Source organism: Myodes glareolus, chromosome 18, assembly GCF_982192425.1.
Source record: "Myodes glareolus chromosome 18, mMyoGla1.1, whole genome shotgun sequence".
Classification (NCBI taxonomy): Eukaryota; Metazoa; Chordata; class Mammalia; order Rodentia; family Cricetidae; genus Myodes; species Myodes glareolus.
In genome coordinates this window covers 47310397-47331043 of record NC_142043.1, presented here as the reverse complement: position 1 = coordinate 47331043, position 20647 = coordinate 47310397, and the positions used below count along the sequence as shown (strand labels likewise).

The 20647-nt window shown below is 40.0% G+C and overlaps 1 protein-coding gene across 1 annotated transcript in view; it reads left to right on the top strand.

Annotated features, from left to right (window-relative positions):
• Positions 1–20647, top strand: part of Sgpl1 (sphingosine-1-phosphate lyase 1) — a 49659-nt gene that overhangs the window by 6399 nt on the left and 22613 nt on the right. The window contains exon 3 of the mRNA XM_087898141.1: positions 15595–15760. Coding sequence (XP_087754267.1) covers positions 15595–15760 — 166 coding nt within the window. The remainder of the gene's footprint in view (positions 1–15594; positions 15761–20647) is intronic.

The following is a 20647-nucleotide window of genomic DNA, read 5'->3' as shown; positions in this document are numbered from 1 at the left end:
GCAGGAGGACCCTGACCTGAAGACCTGACTTAGTTAAATACTGAAATCCAGGCAAACTGGGCTACATGGTGAGACTGTGTCAACAAAACAAAACACCAAAAAAAAAAAAAAATAGGTAACCAAAAAACCTGACAGGGAATGGTTTGGAACATCCTGGCGCTAGCAGATAGAGCTTCTTAATCTCTCTTAGGTCTGAGAAGGCAGAAGAGGGAGTGTTTATTTTTAGAACCATGGGAGTTTAGCTGAAGGGGCGTGGCAGGTATCCTCTCGGATAGTAGCCTCTGGGAGGACAGGCCTGTAGGAAGGGAAACAGACTATTTTCCCACCCTCTGATTTTTCCACTGAAGTTAGCATTCCCCAACAGAAGCCAGAGACTACAAGGAGCCTAGTTAATTTAATTCATAGAGGCAGCCTTGTGAGGAACGTGGTAGAGCTAGAAAAGTTTGGATGGAGGAACTAAGGGAGGAGAGATGCTTAGAATGCTGAAGTCAAGTTAGTTTTTCCAGGAGCCAGTAAAGAGAATGTTGAGAAGGGACAGGATGGACCTGTTAGTAACAGGAGGGTAGAACCACCGGCCAGCAAGCTCAGAGCTGCTTTGTCCTGGTTCTAGTCATAGAAATTTAATTACCATTATGAAGCGCCTTTAGAAACCCGAACTCCAACAGTCTCTTCCTCTATCCCCTTCCCTCTTCCTCATTATATCTCCCCAACACTGCACCCTCCCCCCCAACCTTACTTTTTGGAAAGACAGGGTCTGGACCTTTAGCCCCATTTGGCCTTGCACTCAGGGTCGGTCTTTCACTCCCTCAATTACTGGCATGGATCACCACACCTAGCTTAAAGTGCCTGAATGTGGAAGCCAGGGGTCACCTTATCGTGTTGTTCCGTGGGGGGTCATCCGCCTTGTTTGAGACAGTCTGTCACCAGGACCTGGGGCTCGCTGATTATATTAGTCTAGGAGGCCAGTAAGCCCCAGGTATCTGCCTTCCACTGCCTCCTAAACTGGGATTACAAATGGGTGCTACCAAGCCTTGCTTTGAATATGGATGTTGGGGATTGAACATGCAGCAAATACTTTACCAGTTTAGCTCTCTTCCTAGTCGCAAAGGCTGCAAGTTGTAATTGTACAGGTCAATAAATAATTTCTGTATGGATATGCTATTACTACCTAGATCAAAGCGAAGAATTCCCAGCACTCCAGCAGCTTCCTCATGCCCCTCCACTCCTACTTGATGACGGCTCCAGGTGCTTATTCCTCCCACTTTAGATCACTGTTGATTTTCAGAATTTTAAGTGAGAACATACATTATTTTGTGAGTGGCCATTTTGTTAAGTATTTCATCTCTTTATGTTTTTCTTCTTGCTATTATTACAATGTATAAATAAATATTGCAATATATTCATTTTATTCTTGAACATTTGTTTCCGGTGTTTGGGCTGGTATGAATGACATTGTTACATTCTTGAACTAGTCTTTTTGTAAACGTCAAACAAACATTATGTCAAAATATATAGTGCCAGATTTCTATAGTAATTTTTTTTCTTTCTCTTTTGAGACAGGGTTTCATGTAGTCAAGGTTGGCCTCAAACTTCATCCATAGTCAGGACTGGCCTTTGACTTCTGAATCCTCTTGTGTAACACAAGTGCTGGAATTACAGGCGTTTACCACCCCCATACCTAACCTTTTTTTTTTTGTAGTTTTGAGACAGGGCCTTCCCTACAAGGCAGCACTGGATGATCTTGAATTTGTTGCCTAAGTCCTGGGGTCTGCTGCTTAATTTGTTTTTAGTTTTTGAGATGTTCTTAACTCTGTTTATACCTCAGATTATAACCTTAACTTCCATTCTTCTTGCTCTCACCTCCAGAATACTGAGATTACAGGCATGCCCCCAACCACACCCAGTTTATGTGGTGCTGAGGGTTGAACCCAAAGCTTCTTGCTGATTAGGTAATTTTGCCAGCTGAGTTACATCCCCAACCTTTAATTTTTTTCTCTTTATTTTTGAGGCAGTGTGTGGTAGTTTGAAGGTAATTGGCCCTCATAATCTCATAGGGAGTATCACTGTTAGGTGCAGCTTTGTTGGAGTGTGTATGATCTTGTGGGAGGAAGTGTGTCACTGGGGAGGGGGGTTGCAGTTTCCTATGCTCAGGATACTGTCCCGCCGACTTCCTATTGCATGCAAGTTGTAACTCTCAGGTACTATACCACCGTGTCTCTTGCATACTACCATATTCCCAGTCGTGATGATAATGGACTGAACCTCTGGAACTGTAAGAGAGCCACCCCCATTAAAGATAAGACTTGCTGTGGTCGTGGTGTCTCTTCACAGCAGTGAAAACTCTAAGACATAAAGTGTCACTGTGAATCTTAGGCTGTCCTTGAACTCCTTAAATTTGCAACTGGAGTGACAGAGTTCTCTAGACATTTTTTCTGAAGTTTGTAGTCACTGTTTTGAGCTGCCTTTGGCAGATAGGTCTAAAGTGGACTAGATCAATTATTTATTGAGTTTCATTCAGCCTTAATGGTTCCTAGGTTTAAAAACATTAGAGGGAAAAATTTATTTCCAAATTCTTGTGGAGGAGTTTAGGGCAAAGATGCCATGGTGAACCTGGTCTTTGTCTAGTATTTTGTTTTTGTTTTTTGTCAAAGTAGAAGAAAGCCTGTGATTGTTTGGCTCAGCTCGTTTTGAAAATATTTTCACACACTTTCCTAGCAGTCTGTTTGACTGTCAGAAACATACGAGTTTATGATCTGCAAGCTAAGCTAAGTCGTTAGTTGATTTAATTCTATTTTGTTGGCAGGTTAAAGGGCACTTGTAGCCTTCTGACTGATTTATTTGGTATTGAAGGTTAAATGAGCATATGCTTATTAAAATATATTCTGTTATCACCGTCTGTGAGAAAGTACAATGTCAAGCACAGGAATTAAAGTGAAGGCCTTTTCCAGCTCCACTGACTTGCTTGATCAATGCAAAGGCTCTTTTACATTGCTGTTTGTGAAAAGAAAAAAATGATTAGCACCAGATAATTTATTTGTCAAACATTTAGTAAGTGTTGATTATCAGTAGTGATTTGGTGTGTGTGTGTGTGTGTGTGTGTGTGTGTGTTTAGACAGGGTCTTAATTTTGTAGGTGAGGCTGGCCTGGAACTCAGCAGTCCTGCCTTATTTTCCCAAGTGCTGGTATTATAGGTGCTATGCCCAGCTTCTCCAGTAATTAAAGTGTGTATGTGTGTGTGACTCATACAGGTAAGTCAGAGGACAGCTTCCTGGCATCAGTTCTCTCCTTACACCTTTATGTAGGTTCTAGGGATTGAACTCAGGGCACCAGGTTTACTTGGCAAATGTCTTTACCTGCTGAGCCATCTTGCTGACTTTTGATTATTTTTTTTCCCTTTAAAAGTTTTTAATACCCACATAAACTATGTGCAAAGGCAGTAGTATTTATATTTTTTTAACTTTTCAATTTTTTAATGGGGACAGTCACTTAATAAATAGATAATCTTGTGAGATGGGGGTGGTCTTACCCTGTAGATCCGGCTGTCCTGGAACTTGCCAGTAGACCAGGCTGGCCTCACTCACAGACCTCCACCTGCCTCTGCCTCCTGAGTACTGGGATTAAAGACAAGTGCCATCACACCTGGCTCACTAAACAGATTTTTGAATAAGACAAATGATAGTGGTAGAAATCTGCCTGCTCTTTGAACTTAAGTCCAATACTTATCCAGAATGGGAATGAGGATAAAGGGGGAGGGGTGGAGATTTTCCAATTTGGGTTTTTATTTTAACTTATTTTTTAAGTGTGTGCTTAAAAAAAAACTTTAATAAGGTCAAATATTATTCATATTTAAAATGTAAAATGAACATATTAAAGACTTTTGTTCATATTAGGGAAACTTGTCACTTATAATCTTTTCAAAAGAGAAATCCAAAGCACACGTATATTTATAGAGCAGGGAAATTGAAAATGAGCCCAGTGTGGTGGCACACACCTGTAACCCCATCCGTTGGGAGGTTGGTGGAAGAGATTTCTGTGAGTTTGAGGCTAGTCTGGGCTTCCTGCTAAGTAACAGGTCAACCAGGAGCTGTATGCTAGTAAGTCCCTGTCTCAAAACAAAGGGAAATAAACCAAGAAAAGAGAATGTGCAAGCGGAGACAAGATAGTTTCTTCAGTAGTGGGGATGGAAGTTAGAACTTTTACTGAACTTTGGCAAACTTTGTTGCTTATATTTGAAAATTTGTTTGCCTGTCCATCAATTATCTACAGGTTGGCGAGCTGTAATGTTACCTTAGGGTCAGAAACTGTAACCCAGAGGGTGACCTAGATAATACTGGCTTTCTATTGGAAGCAAACATTTTCCTATTGCTTTTCACATATTATTAAAATATCTGAAACTCTGTCAGATGTTACTTCTAGATCGAATCCTCTCACTGCTCATTTCTGTTTTAAGACGTGGATGGTAGGCTTTCCCAAAGGTATTTATGTAGGTTGTAGGTCAGAGAGCAAGATAAGATCAAGTCCCTGGTTTGTTCTTGTGAACAGGATTGCAAGTTTCCAGTTGCTTAGTGACTCAGCTGGTGCATATTAAAATTTCTTAGCTCTCTGTAATGCTAGCATGCATATGTAGGGGAAAGATTTCCACCAATATTTAAAAATTTAGAAAGTCAGGGCTGGAGAAATGGCTCAGCAGTTAAGAGTATAGGGACTCAAGTTCAGTTCTTAGCACCCATATGGTGGCTCACAACTACCTGTAACTTCTAGTGAGAGCTGATGCTTCTGGTCTCTGCAGGCACTTGCATGCAATGTAAGTAATCCCATATAGACATGTACGTATACACATATTTAAAAATAAAACCTGTAGAAAATTTTAGACGTCTAGGCTTCTTTTTTTAAAATTATTTATTTTAATTTTATGTTCATTGGTGTTTTGCCTACATTTATGTCAGTGTGAGGGTGTCAGATCTTGGAGTTATAGACAATTGTTAGCTGCCAGGTGGGTATTGAGAATTGAACCTGGGTCCTCTGAAAGAACAGTCAGTGCTCTTAACCGCTGAGCCATCTCTCTAACCCTAGGCTGCTTAACTCAGTAATAAAGATAATCTAGTATGGTTAGTTATATTTATCTAACTTATGTGCTAACTTTATCCTCAGTTGTCATATGCTCAAAGAAATTAAATCTTCATGAAGAATATAGCTTATTTTAATGGATCTTACTTGTTCAATAAATTGACATTTCTAGTCTTCAAAAATGTCTTAATTACTTTTCTACTACCCAGAGGGTAGCATGGCAGTAAGCAGGCAGACATGGTGCTGGAGCAGTAACTGAGAGCTTATATCTGATCTACAAATGAGAGGTGGAGAGAGTTAACAGGGAAACAGTATGAGCTTTTGAAACCTCAAACCTTGTTACACATTTCCTCCACCAAGGCCACACCTCCTAATCCTTCCCAAACAGTTCTACCAACTGTGGACCAAATATTCAAACATGAGCCTATTTAGGGCAATTCTCATTCAAACTGCCACAAAATAACAATACATGTCTTTGTGCTTTGAAAGGCAACCTGGCTGGGTCTACACAGTAAGCCATTATGATAAATGAGTTTGGAGCACATTTAATAACACATTGGAGGAGCTTGCATAGGCTGAAAGAGCATTTCTCTATGAAATCTGTTTTTTCTTTTTTTTAATTTGGGGAATTTTTTTTTTTTTTTTTTGGGCTAGGGTCTGACAATGCATTTGAGTGCACCACCACACCTGACTCTTAGACTCTTCTGTGTCTCTCAGCGTTTCTTTTGCTAATTGAATTTAGTTCTTCACCTAATTTAAGCTACCTCTAGTACATATGTATAAGATGTATTTTTATTACTTTTTACAATTATTTGTGTATGTGTGAGGGTGTACATACGAGTGAGTCCAGTGCCTGTGGAAAGTAGAGGGCTTGGATTCCCCTAGAGCTGCAGTCACAGGGTGTTTTATTCTCCTAATGTGGGCACTAGGAATCAAACTCAGGCCCTCTGCAAAAGCAGTTCTTCACTGCCCAGAAGTCTTGCCGGTCCGTCTAGTACTTTTTTGATGGATTTCAAAAGAAAGGCGCTCAGAATTGTTACTAGAAGAAAGCAGCTTGTTTTTTTTTTTTTGTTGTTGTTGTTCGTTTGTTTGTTTTTTGATGCCTTGTCCTGATTGTGCACACACGTGAATTGATACACACACACACACACACACACAAACACACGCACACACGCAGTACTTTGGCTCTTCCACTTCTGTGAGTTTAAAAGACTTTACTTTTCCACCAGTGTACTCCCAGTGATTGGGAACATTGTATTATTTCTCCTGTGGCCAGGGTTATTTGATATATCAGTGATTGGAGAAGAGTTTTACTTTAGTACCTCAAGGCTGCAGGTAGAACAATTAAGCTTAGGAGTGCTTGTGGAATAATCCTGAGCATACAGTCTAACCTTCAGTGGGCAGCTGGAGAGAACCTGTGGGCCTGTATGCTTTCTGAGATGGATCTCAGACACTGATCACCTGGACTCCGCAGGGGAGGTTTAGGGGAAGTGTGCAGTTTGTTCTTGATGGAGCCTGTTTCTTCTGTATCACATCTGTTTGGCTGCAATGGCTGTTGGGTTTGTTGCTCAGTTCTCACTTCTTTAATGACCCCAGAGAGTTTTCCCTTTGGGCTTATGAGCTGCTTTTGCTGATTAACTCTGCTCTCTTTTGAGGCTCCTAGAGGTAATGTTTTCTTACCTGTTTACTTTGTACTTTGAAATCTTATAGAACGTAAGATTCTGGGTCTCCATCGTAGAACTCTCAATTGGTTTTTCTTTTCCTTGGTAGCTAATTTCTGCTCTAAAGCTCAGCCTTTTGATGAGGTGTGGGATGGGAAACAAAACAGATGACTAAATGAGAGGACGGAAATGAATACTTTTCCTACCCCAAGTCTGTTCTTTTTCTTATCAGAATCTGAGAACCAGGACTTTCACTTTGTAATAACATAGTCACCATAGTGGACCATACTAGGGAAAGCAAAATGGTGGTTTTTGGGTGTGTGTGTGGGGGGAGGCGGGGGTTCTTGTTTTGAGACAGGATTTCAATGTGTAGCTTGGCTGCCCTGGAACTCAAGTCTGTAGACCAGGTTAACCTTGAACTCACAGACTGAAACAGTCTTTAATATGTGATTCTGTAGAAAAGGACACCAGCATAGAGACAAGGCAAAAATGGCTGGTGTGGTGATTTTGTTCAAGCCGGTGGTTTTTTAAATCCCCGATTGTGAGAAGTTTCTGCCTTCTTTTTCCTATAGGCTGGTATTTCAGGGAATTCGTCTTCACATTCTTTTAGTACCGACCCCCCTCTAAATTGCCATCATTTAGGATGCAAAGCCTTATCTCATTTTTAAGCCTTATCTTCTTTTCTGATTTGGCCAATCAGTAAAGAACTCTTGAGTGCCGGGGGAACTGCCAACTAGGGCAAAGGGGCCCAATGCTTCCTGCTTGTCTGTGTCTTTTTGATGAGCACTAAGTATACTTTGTACTATAAATGGATGGTAATGATTTAGTTTTTGCAGAGGTTGCACCTAGGGCTTTATGCATGCTAGATAGGGCTCTCTACTTTTATGTCTTTCTTTGCAGAATTGCAAGGTAGCTTTAAAAATTTTTAAGTGTCTATCTAAAAAATAAATACTAGGAACAGTTGATCTAGTTGACCTGGCCGATTTATGGGACTGGTTTATTGCTTCCTGAGAAAGCTTGGAGAATTTCTCTTTCTTCCTTCCCAAGAGCTGGGCAATTGGGTCTCAGCAATGTAAGTGAACTGTTTGCTGTTTCTCTGTAAAAAAAGGATAGGGAAAGGGTCCTGACCCATTTCTCCCTACTCCTTCGAACCAGGGCGAATCGAGTGATCTACCAGTTAGCACCATCTCAGCCCTCTCACCTTTTTGTTTTTATTATTTTGAGATAGAGTTTCACTAAGTTGCCTAGAACTTGTGTGCTCCTGTTTCAAAATACATATTTCTGGGCTTCTTCGGCAGTAAGTGAACTCCTAGTGGGGATATTCTGAACTCTAGTCCTTGGGTAATGTGACAGTACTCCACTGATTTAGTAGAAAGTGGTAAGCCAGAAGATAGATTCTTTTGCAGGTCTGAGCTGAGGGGAAGCACATTTTGAAATTAGTCTTTGAGCCTTAGTTTCTTTATCATTGAAATGAGATTGGAGTAGATAGTCTTTGAGATTATTTCAAATAGTAACTTTCTGTGACTTTGAAGTCAGTAATTTAAAAAAACATTTAAAAAATGTTTTTAAACATTTTAAATGTTTAAATTTTTAAAAATTTTATGTGTATGATGTTTGCCCGTATGTGTATATGTATCACATATGTGCCTGTGGAAGCCAGAACAGAGTTTCTTATCTCCTGAAACTGGAGTTATAGATGGTTGTGAGCAGCTCTGTGGGTGCTGGGAACTGAACCTGGTTCCTCTGCAAGCTTTCCTAACTGCTATGCCATCTCTCTAGTCCCCAGAGTACTTTTTGAACTTATTTCTTTTATTAGCGGTCTATTTCTTTTAGAAGCAGGTAGCAGGTGTGTAAGCCTGTAGTTTGAGAAAGCCGCACTCAGGGACTTGGCCTTTGAGACTCCATTCTGGTCATTTGGCAGTGTCGTTCTTGGTTGTGAGGGTAGTGAAGCTGGGGGCCCCTACTTTGGCCGTTGAGAGAAATGACATGGGAGGAGCTGTGGGAAGCGCAAGGGTCGAGCCTGTGCATCTTCTGGTTTGCACGTCTCATAGTTTGGTTCTGTAAAATGAGGTGATGGGAAAGAAAAACAGAACCGGTTTGTGTCCTTTTCCCTGCCCCCACCCCCACTTTTGCAGTGTGATCTTTGGATGTCAGTATCTTTGCCTGTGCAGGACAGATGTGCTCTGACCTGTGATACTGTGATTGGCGAGCTTGTCAGCTCAGTGGATACAGAGCTCAGTTACCAATGACTGGTCTTTCTTTTTCCATATTCAGTCCGAAGCCATTGTGCCCTGAACAACTTCAGTGGCAGAGGTGTAAAACTTCCTGGGATCTTGCAAAGCACATGATCTAAAGGATATAAGTATTACAGCTATTTCACTTTAGTTGAGGAAGCGCTGAAGCAGATGGAAGGTTAACTCAGGTTATTGGTATTCTTAGCAGCCCCAGAAGACCGGGGGTTAAAGTCTGTGCTGTTCTTCCTGGAGCGTTGCTCCAGGTCAGATTAAATCACAGTGCCCCTAGACTAATGCAGTTTGACTGTGACTGACACATTAAGAAATGACCAATTCAAGGCGTATTAAATGTCAAGCACATTAGAAGCGCAAAGAAAATATTGTACTGGGGTAAAAGGATCAATCTTCTGTTGGGAAATAGCTTTCCCAGAGCTCTGATGGTTTATAGAGATCCGGAAAATCGTGACTGTTTGAATGTCTTCCTGGGTGAGTGGCTGACTTACTCTCTGCTTTAGGTCTCCGTTATGACCAGATGTGTGCTTTGGGACAAGCAGGCAATTTGAGAGGTTTTGATCATACAGTCTCAGCTTACATTCCACTATTCAAAAGCCAATAGTCAGTTGTTACAGGAGACTGTAGATGCTAAGTTTTAGCTTGGGATTGGTTGAGCTGATGTGAAAATGAAACAGGAGACAGATTTCTACGGGAGCAGATTTTCCTTCATCAGAACAGTGAAGGGCAGAAATCTACGAGGGAATGGAAACTGCGCGCTCAGGTTCAGGGGGCTTGGCGTTCATAGGTCGGGCAAGGAAACTTTGGGGTAGAGGATCCCACATGTAGAGCTGTTCCTCTGCATCTCGAGGTTATAAATACCAGTGGGAGTTGGTATGTTGATTACTTGTTATCAGAGTGTCAGTTTCCCTCTTTATAGCGTTTCCCAGCTCACCTGGATTTTTGGGGTTATTGGCCCTTAAATTCTTGTGCCAGTGGATATTGGTAGGTAGGTAGGGCTAGATATATAACTTTAGTTAGATGTGAGTGGTATCATGTACCTAAAATAGAGTCTGCCCCTAACATAGATTATAAATAGAAAGCCCTTGGGGTACTTTTGAATGCAATGTCTTAGGCAGTCTTTTGCCCAGGGACTCTAAGAATCAAGCATTGAAAGAAGACTGGAAAGATTAGGGTTGTAGTTTAGTGGTAGGGTATACACCTGATATGCGAGAATCCTGTGGCTCAGTCCCCATAACTGCAATAGCAACAGAGGGAGGGAAGGTGATTGAATGTTGAGTTAGGAAACTTAGGTTTCTGGTTTTTCAGTCCGTCCTGAACCTTTCTGTAGGATGGTAAGCACATCATTTCAAACCCATGGGGCCTCTGCTTATAAAGTGAGATTGTTTATGTTCTTAATCACTAAGGTTCCCTTTAGGTCCTAGATTCTGTGTTGCAGTGTTGCATCAGGACCCAGCTTGGGGTTTGTACTGTTTTTAAGACCCAAAGGAGCTGCCTTTTTCCAAGGAGATAATGCTAGGTTACTCCACAGAACTGTTCCGTGAGCCGTCTGTGTGGTGAGGCGCTTCTTCATTGGGGACTGAGCCTGTTGTTTGTAGTAACCCAAAAAGGACTTTGGGATGAAGCTGGAAGAAATTTCCGTGATTATATTTATTTGCCTACACAAGTTTGTCATGAACCTTTTTTACTTTGTTCTTACTCTGTCTTTGGAGATAGAGAATTTACAGTGGAACTGAATTCTAGGATTCCCATTCTCTTCCTGTTAATGAACACAGTTGGGTCCAGTGAGATAGCAAGGGCTAAGAGCAGGAGCTGCTCTTACAGAGGATCTTAGTTCCGCTCCAGCACCCACATTGGGTGGTTTCCAACGACATGTAACTTGGAGAGAGTTTCTCTCTCTCTCTCTCTCTCTCTCTCTCTCTCTCTCTCTCTCTCTCTCTCACACACACACACACACACACACACACTTGAAAATTTAAAAATAGTTTTTTAAAAGAAATTGACACCGTCACCAAGAAAGTATGTTCTTGCTATATTTAATTTTGTAATTAATTAATGAAGACTATCTTTATACTGTAATTTTAAGGCTTTTGAGCATTTGTTTTTCATTTCCTGTTCTTTGCTTTGTCTCTAATGTTATTTTTCATTCATTGCAATGAAGAATCAATATTTTATGTTATCTTTTGACACTGACAACATGTATTTTCTATGAGAACTAGGAAATACTACTCATAACACAGGTTTTGTTTTGGTTCGGTTTTTCAACACAGGGTTTCTCATTTGCTTTCTAGCCTGTCTGGAACTCACTCTGTAGACCAGGCTGGCCTCAAACTCACAGAGATCTCCTGCCTCTGCCTCCCAAGTGCTGGGATTAAAGGTGTGCACCACCAACACCCAGGTCATAACACACTGTTTAACTATGTGATTTAATCACAGCTTTGACCCTAGACTCCTCTGGTCTTTCCCAATTTTTATGCTGGAATTGCCATTGCTTTGTAGGATTGAAATTGTTGATAGCAACAGTGGACTCTGGGGAATGGCCACCTGTTGTAGAGCTGTTTCCATGGATAGCCCTCAGGGAACCTAAAACCTGCCTATTGTTAATTGCCTTTTATTAGTCCAATTACTAAAGGTATTGTTTTAGTCCATTTGGAATGCTGTAACATAATGCCTTAAACAGTGGCTTATAAACAACAAAACCTCATTTTTTTTTTTTGACAGTTCTGGAGGTTGGAAGTCTTAAGTTCAAGGCAACATAAGTTGAGGGTCCACTTCTAGAAGGTGGCACTCAGAAGAGAGTTCATATGAGGCGTTTCTAGACATTGTCTGTTTGCTGTGACCTCACTTAGAAGTAGCAAGTTCACTCTCTGGGGTCTGTCTCCTGTAAGGAAGCTAATTGTAATCATGGCAGCTCCTCCGTGATTTCATAACCTCCAAAGGTTTCTACCTCCTGATAACACTAGCTTGACGGGAATGTAAGCTTTAGTCAATAGCAGGTTCAAGCAAGATTTGTTAAGTACCCGTTCTATTTGTGAGATTTTGTATTCTTAACAATAATAGATATCCAAGAAGAAGAAAACTCAAACCAGTACCATCTTTTTTTCAAAACATCTTCTACCTCTTTAGCTTTCCCTTTCTTCTAGTCTTATACAGTTAATGGTAAACCACTTAACTGATCTCTCAAACTTGAGTTTGAAAATTTGGAATTATTTATACTATTCTCAGTCCATAATTTCTCATAGCCCAAAGTTTTTGTTGTAGTATCCTTCTGTTGCTGTGCTCAAACACTGACCAGAGGCTTTGTAGGAAAGGAAAGGATTTATTTGGCGTCTACTTCCAGGTCGCAGTTTGTCGTTGGTGGAAGTTGGGGCCCGAACTTGAAGCAGAAACCTCAGGAATGTTGCTTGCCACTTTACTCACAGGCTGAAGCATAACCCAGTGCAGTCCAAGTACACACCAAGTAACAGTCAACACAGTTCCTTACAGACATGCCCACAGGCCAGTGTCATCTAGCAGTCCCTCATTCCAGACTTCCTTCCTCGAAGACTAAGTCATGTCTGGTTGATGTTTGAAGAAGCTAACTGTGATAGCCACTAAATCCAGTTTCTACATCTTTAGAAATGTCTTTCAAATTTGTATTGCTAGTTGGGTATGGTGACTTGACTCTATAACCCCAGCTGAATCGTTAAGATTACTGCTAGTTCAAGGCTATCCTAGGCCATGTAGTGAGTTCTAGGACAGCTTGGGCTATAATGTTGAGCTCTTATCATTAAAACAAAACACAAACTACCCCAGTTTTGCATTTTTTTTTTAATAATGAGGAGAGAAACGTTTGTTAGGGTTATGGCTTCAGAAGGTAGAGTTCATTGAGGGACTAGAAAGGCATAGAAATGTGGTGGTCAGAGCAGGAGACTAATTAATCACATCACATTTTTTTTTATTAGAACATAGGAACCACAAAGCAGAAATATGTATTTTTTTCTTATCAAATTGATAAGAAATTGATAGAACATTCCAAGTGTTATGTCAGGGCAAACCCAGCTCATTTCTCCCTTGCCCTTTCGAGCAATTACTCAACTGAACTGCTTGTCGCTGATACCTGATCTGAGTCATCTTCAACAAATAATCTTTAAGCAAAAAGTCACTTGCATGTTCAACAATTTATGTCTTTTTTATTGTCCTGATTTATTTCCTTTTTACTTAGTATTATTTTTCATAAATTTCTTTATAAAAAGATCTTTATTTTTAATGTTTCAACATGGATATATAACATGTGTTATAGTGTAAGCATTTCCCTATCTGGACATTTACATTTCTTGAATTTTTCTTTTGTTGTTAACAAAAAGCATTAAAAGGAACACACTTGAACATTTCTCTCTGTGAACATAATAAGAGGTTTATAGAAGCCCCCAAAGTGGTGTTTCTGGCTCAAGTAGATAAAGATTTACAACATTAGTATATGCCATCTACTTACTTTAGCAGAACTTCTTATCGATTTATAATTGACCTTTCATGCTTTTTATTTAAGCCTATTACTGTTACTGTTGTTGTTGTTGTTATTACATAATTATTGAGAAAGGGTTTCACTATGTAGACTAGGCTAGCTTGGAGCTCAAACTCATTATCTTCCTTGCCTGTCCCATCCTTCCAAATTCTGGATTATAGGCATGGCGTGCTTTTATGGCTAGCTTTCAAGCCCATTTTTAAAATTTATTATTTTTTTTAAAATTTATGTGTGTTGGTGTTTTCTTATGGATGTTGGGTACCCTGAAACTAAAATTACAGAGCTGTGAGCTGCCATGTGGGTTCTGGGAATTGAACCCAGGTCTTCTGGAAGAACAGTCAGTGCTCTTAACCACTGAGCCATCTCTCCAGCCCCCCAAGCCCATTTTTAATATTCTCCCTGCCTCACTTCTTGGCTTGATGCATCCCTTTCCCCTCCACTATCCACAACTGTGTTCGCTTAAGATTGTGTGCTTGCTGTGTGGTGGAACTCAGCAGTGGATAAGACAGACATGGTCCCAGATCTGTGTGGCTTCACTCTTACCACGTGGTAAGAATGTGTGCTATACCTAGGTTCTTTTTATGCATTTTCAGCTGCAGTACTCTTCCTGTATGCCATTTTTTTAATGTCCCATAGAATTTTTTTACCTTTTTAACTAACTTAAAATTTATCTCTCTCAAGCCGGTCATGGTGGCATATACCTTTAATTCCTGCATTCAAGGCAGAAGAAGGTGAATGAGAGGCCAGCCTGGTCTATATTGTGAGTTCCAGGACAGCCAGGACTCCATAGAAAGACCCATTTTAAAACAAATATGTTAGCAAAATTATTCTCTTTATCATTCTTCCCTTTAGTAAAGTAACTTTTTCTTGTTGTTTTCTTAGCATACACTGGCCCCTATCTATATATTTTCTTCTGAAGAATTTTGTCATTTGTATGGATGCATGTAATGTATATACGAAAGTGTAGGGGCAAGAGAAATGATTTGATTAAGAGCACTTTTTGCTCTTTCAGAGGACTCTGGTTTAGTTCCCAGTCCCCACATGGTAATTTATTACTATCCTAATTCCAGTTCCAGGGTATCCCATGTTTTCTTCCAACTTCCTCTAGCACCAGACATGCATGTGGTATACAGACATACATACATGCAGGCAATACATTGATACACAGAAAATAAAATTTATAATGTAAATACATCCCCCTTCACTGGGGGCAAGGTACTAGCTTAGTGCCTTAAAAATGTTAGCTAGTAAGCTGGGCAGTGGTGGCACACACCTTTAATCCCAGCACTAAGGAGGCAGAGGCAGGTGGATCTCAGTGAATTTAAGGCCAGCCTGGTCTACAAAGCAATTTTCAGGACAGCCAGAACTGTTACACAGAAAAACCCTGTCTCTAAAAACCAACCAACCAAATAGACAAAAATAAAAAAAAAAAATAATAACAAACTGTGAGTGAATAACAAAGTATCCAACAAACTAAGTTTTGCAAGGCGCTATATCCTAGTAAATAGGCATAGAACAGGTCCTAAGGGGCCTAACCTTGTAGTCAGGGAGATAAGAAATGGAAGAGAAGACTGCTGTAATGCTGGTTGTGATAAGCCTATCATAAATTAATACTTGACAGAAATGTAGAGATGAATTTTTAAGAGTGAGATCTGTCCAGACTTGATGACTCCATTCTGTAATCCCAGTTGTTTGGGAGGTTGAGGCAAGAGGATTTAAGTTTGAGAACTGCTTTCCCTATAAAGTGAGTTCAGGACTAGCCTGGAAACTTAGTCATAGTCTGTGTCAAAATTATAAGTTAAGAAGGACTTGGGATGTCACTCAGAGAGAAACCGTCCCAGAGTACTAGCAGTGAGATAAAGGTGATCCCTAACACTGACGTGATCAAGATTAGTCCTCTTATTTTACAAAATAAGCAGATCAAAAATTGTATCAAAGTCCACGTGGCACTGTTAGATGGAGCAGTTGTAGAAACTTTGAGGGGGACAGAAGATAAGATTATTGCTGAGGTGTGGCCACATCGTGAATATCAGCTTTGCCCTTTAATGAGAATTGAAGAACAGACTTCCTTTCTCTGCATTTAGTAATGTTTCTGTTTTTTCTTTTACATTTCTAGAAGGACTTTGAGCCTTACTTGGAGATTTTGGAAGCATATTCTACAAAAGCCAAGAATTATGTGAACGGGTATTGCACCAAATACGAGCCCTGGCAGCTAATTGTGTGGAGTGTCCTATGTACCCTGCTGATAGTCTGGGTGTATGAGCTTATCTTCCAGCCAGAGAGTAAGTATACTGCTTCTTGTGTAAAGGTGGGTCGGAATGTCGGTTGATGGGTTGGAAGCATCTCTTGATTTAGTTCTGCCTTTTAAAATCTATTTAGATGGGAAATAGATCCTAATTTATGAATTATGAATTCTGTTAATACTTTTGGATAACTATTACTATTTCTGGTTTTGTGAATTTTTTTAATTTGTAGTTGACATAAAAATTTCTTAGCTATTAGTTACTATAAAGATTCCCAGGTGTCTCAGAGTATAGCTTACACACTTTTCAGTACCAGTTTCTTCCTAGAACATAGTGTGCATTTGAGATTCCCAGAGTGCAAATGCATTGCTTTCTTTGGAGCAGTGCTCACAGAGCTACCACTTGTCCGTCAGGGGGCCCTAGGAATGTCTGCATGAGTAGCATGTGGCTCCTCTTCCTTTGGAGTTGTGCTTCTGTTAAAAGGACAGTAATCGTGACTTCTCAGAGGGACATGGAGCTGCTGGGAATGAGCTTCCTTTCGGTGGTTGGCTTGCAAATGTCCCAACCTTCCTAAGGCACAAGCACCTTTCCTGCACACCTAGACCTTCAGGTGACTATGACCGTAACCTTGTAAGTTACTTTCTCCCACAGGCTGCTGTGCTTGGGAGGTTGTTTGTAATCAAACAGTAGAGGTTGGCAGTGGGTGTTTTGTAATGCTCTCTGGGGTCTCCCTACACTTACTAATATCTTGAGTAACTTCCTTAGTAGAAAAAAATAAATAACTTTTAAGAAAATCTAATCATTTTTCGTTTGTTTGCTATTTCCCCATTGCTCTACCTCCTCCATGCCATCTGTTGGGGATATTTTAATTTTTCTTCTGCTTTTCTTTCCGTTTCCCCAGGAGAGTCAGTTTAGAAACTGGATTTTTTTAATCTTTTTTTTTTAAAAATGATTTTATTCTTATTGTTTTTATGTGTGTTAGTGTTTTGTCTGTATGTGTTTCAGTGTGAGGGTGTCACATCCCCTGGAACTGGAGTTACAGACAGACAGTTGGGAACTGCCTTATGTGTGATGGGAATTGAAACTGGGTCCTCCGGAAGAGCAGACAGGGCTCTTAACAACTGAGTCATCTCTTCAGACCTTGGTGTTCTTTTTTTTTTTTTTTAATTTATTAATTTATTTATTTAAAATTTCCACCTCCTCCCATCCTCCCATTTCCCTCCCACTCCCCTGGGCCCTGGTGTTCTTTGTAGGTTTTTTTGTTGTTGTTGTTGTTGTTTTGTTTTTTTTAAATCTTTTTATCAGTAGCATTGCAGCTACAACAAAATAAATGTTGCAAAACATGACAGCCGAGAGGCAAGTTCCACTGCTTTAGAGCCTTTTAATTAAAGTAAAAATGAGACGTGACTGTCCTGTCTAAAACTATAGTTCACTGCAGCTTTAAAACACTGTCTTTAGTTTCTATTCCTCATCATTACTAGATTTCCCCCTACACTGTTGATGAGACCGGCCTTTCATTTCAGCTCATGGTTCATCATGTATGGCTGTAGCCTTAGTTGTCTGTTCAGGAAGTGTTTGATTCAGTGGCAAGGAGCCATTGTATTCATTTATTCATTTATACTATCTTCTCCCTCCCTCCATCCCTCCTCCTCTCCCCCATCTTATCTGTCTTTGTCTTGTTTCAACTTTAGATAGAATCTCACTATGTAGACCATACAGACTTGTATGTAGCTTGCAGTGGTCCTCCTGTTTGGCTTTCTTTCTTTTTTTACTGTGACAGATACTATATATGTATCTGTGTTGCTTTTTAAAAATATTTTATATTTTATGTGTGTTTTGCCTACATATATGTCTGTGCACCATGTTCATGTCTTACGGTACCTTTTTAAGCTTGGGAAGGTGCTTGCTGGGACCCAGCACTGGACCTTGTGTGTGCCAGGCAAGTTCTCTACCACTGAACTATATTCCAGCCTCTCATTTTGGTCATTTCAAAGTACAAAGTTTAGTGACAATTACATTTAATCCACATTGTACATTCTCTATCTTCAGAATTTTCTCTTTAGTTTAATTTGAATTTTGAACAAACAGTTCCCGAGTCAGGCGTGGTGATGCAGCTTTGAGCTCCAAGCCCTTGGAAAGCTAAGGCAAGAAGATTAGAAGTTTGAGGTCAGCCTGGGCTATATTAACCATGTTTTTAAGCCCAGAACATTTCAAAGCCCCCATTTCCCATTTTCCCTGACCCCTCAAATCACCATTCTGGGTACATTTCATTTTAAGATTGTATATTTATAAAACCAGACTAAAGTTAGAGCTGTTGACATTTTTACTTACTTGTTATAATCAGTATTGGTTTTAGGTATTTATTTCTTTAAAACATTTATTAAACTGTGAATATTATGTACAACATACTGTTTTGAAGTATGTATGCATTATATCATAGCTAAGTTGAGCTAGTTAACATTCATTACCTGTTTTCTGTGATTAAATATTTCAATTGTCAATTTGCTGTGCCATGAATTTGCTGACCTTGTAGCAGAAACAGAACCATCTTAGGTCCTAGTGTTTGCTTACTTGCTGATCCTGAACAGTTCATATGAAAACTACCAAATATATTATATTAGTAAGGTATGCTATTTAAGTCTTTGTGGGTTGAACTCCAAGCCATTTTAGCTTTTAATATGTATTTTCATTTTTTTAAAAAAAGGAGCCTGTGCTCATTGTAGGAAACTTTTATACAATATGGATAAGCCACCGAGACCAATTAAAATCTTGCTACTAGAGAATACCAATTATATTTGTCAGGGTTCCTAAAGGAACTGGACCAATAAAACAAATACATCTTATGAAAGAGATTCTTTAGATTGGCTTACATGATAGGGACTGAGTAGGTCCCATAATGACTATCTTAGTATTGGAAGGCTGAGACCCCAGTAGCTGCTCAGTGTAAAGCTGGGTCTTTTACAGTCCCAGGCTTGTGCTCAAGGCCTGTGCAGAGGATTCACGAGAGCCACTGGTCCTAGTCTGCCTTGGAAGGCCAAAGACAATAGGTTCCGGTGGCTGAGAAGGATGGCAGCAAGAATAGCAGTGGAAATGCCCTGACTAGGCTTGTCTCTTAGTTGATTCGAAATACAAAGGAGCAATCAAGATTAACCATCACACGACTGTCTATTTCTAATCTGAATTAGATTGACTGAAACAAGATGAAGTTTTTATAGTCTAAAACTAGTTGGACATTATCAGTTCCATTTGACTTGCCACATGCACCCATACCAGTTTTTATTTTGTAATTTCCAAATGGAATGTTGAACACATAAGAATGTGTGTTACTCCTTCAGAAGCTAGACCTTGTAGCCCATGCCTGAAATCTTAACACTCAGAAAACTGAGGCAAGAAAATCTGTACGTGGAAATGGTTTTGGACTACAAAGCAAGTTCAGGCTAGCCTGGACTATAGAGTGAGACCCTGTTTTAAGGAAGGAAGGAGGGAGGTAGGGAAATAGGGAAGGAAGGAGGATAAAAGGATGGATGGATGGCCTAGGTATTATTTTGTTAGAATTATGGAATTGATTTTACCCCCCTTGGTCTTATTAAAGTATGCTACATAGTAGAACAATCAAATTATTTTTAGTGTCGTGCACTTGAAATTTGAAACCTTAGCCTAGTGTTAAATCTTTAAACTCTGCTCTCCTTCTGAGGGTAGGAGGGTAATTCTGGAATATATGGTGGAAGTCAGGGGAGGTGAGAACCTGGGGAGGGGTTAGCAATGTCTGAGATGCCAGTTCTTCCTTAATTCTGACTGAGGAATATGAGCTCATAGTTTCCTCCTGTGTACTGTTGATTTTAACTATGACTCTGCAGGTAAAGGCACTTGCTCTGCAAGCCTGGCCTTCTGAGTTTACATTTCTAGCACCCATATAAAAAAGCCAACTACAGTTTCATGTGTCTGTAATCTCCGTGCTCCTATGACAAGACAGGAGTTAGAGACAGGAGAATCTTTGGAAACCCACAGACCTGTGTATACATCCGTGACCAGCGAAGAAGAGACCCTGTCTCCATGTGGAATTGGAAGGCAAGGACCATTACTCAATGTTATCCTCTGTCTTCCACAAGCACCATGTCCATCTCTCCCCCAAATACATTAAAAGGAATTTTCACTTTATATGTTTATTTAGAGTCATGGTTTCACGTGGCCTGGTATGGAACTTACTGTGTAGATCAGAGTAGCTTCAAACTCACAGAGGTCTGCCTGTCTCTGCCTCAAGCTACTATTAAAAGCATGTGCCACCATACTCAAAAGGAAAGAAATTTAAAGTCTTTATTTATTATGGAGGTGTGTATGTATGTATAGGTATATATATATGATGTGTGTTTGTGTGCCACAGCATGCATGTAGTCAGAGGATAACTCTGGTGTCAGTTTCCACTTTCTACCTTTACGTGGTTTCCCAGTACTGTATTCAGGTAGTCAGACAGCAAGTACCTTTACCTGCTGAGCCATCTTGCTGGTCCAGAAGAATTTTTGTCTGTTTATTTTTTTTTGTTTTTCAAGACAGGGTCTCTTTATTTAACAGCTCTGGGTATTCTGGAACTTGCTCTGTAGACCAGGCTGGCCTCAAACTCACAGAGATCTACCTGCTCTGCCACCCAAGTACCAGGATTAAAAGCATGTGCCACCATGCCCTGCAAGAATTTTTAATGTAGAAAAAGGGATATAGTTAATTCACATAAAAAGGCTTAGTTGTATGTAGATGGAGGCTGTTTGTTTGGTCCTGGCTGCCCAGATCCGAAATAATCATATAGAAACTATATTAATTATAATACTGTTTGGCCAATAGCTTAAGCGTATTTCTAGCTAGCTCTTATATCTTAAATCAACCCATTTTTATTATTTTATATTTTACCATGAGGCTCGTGTTTTACTGGTAAGG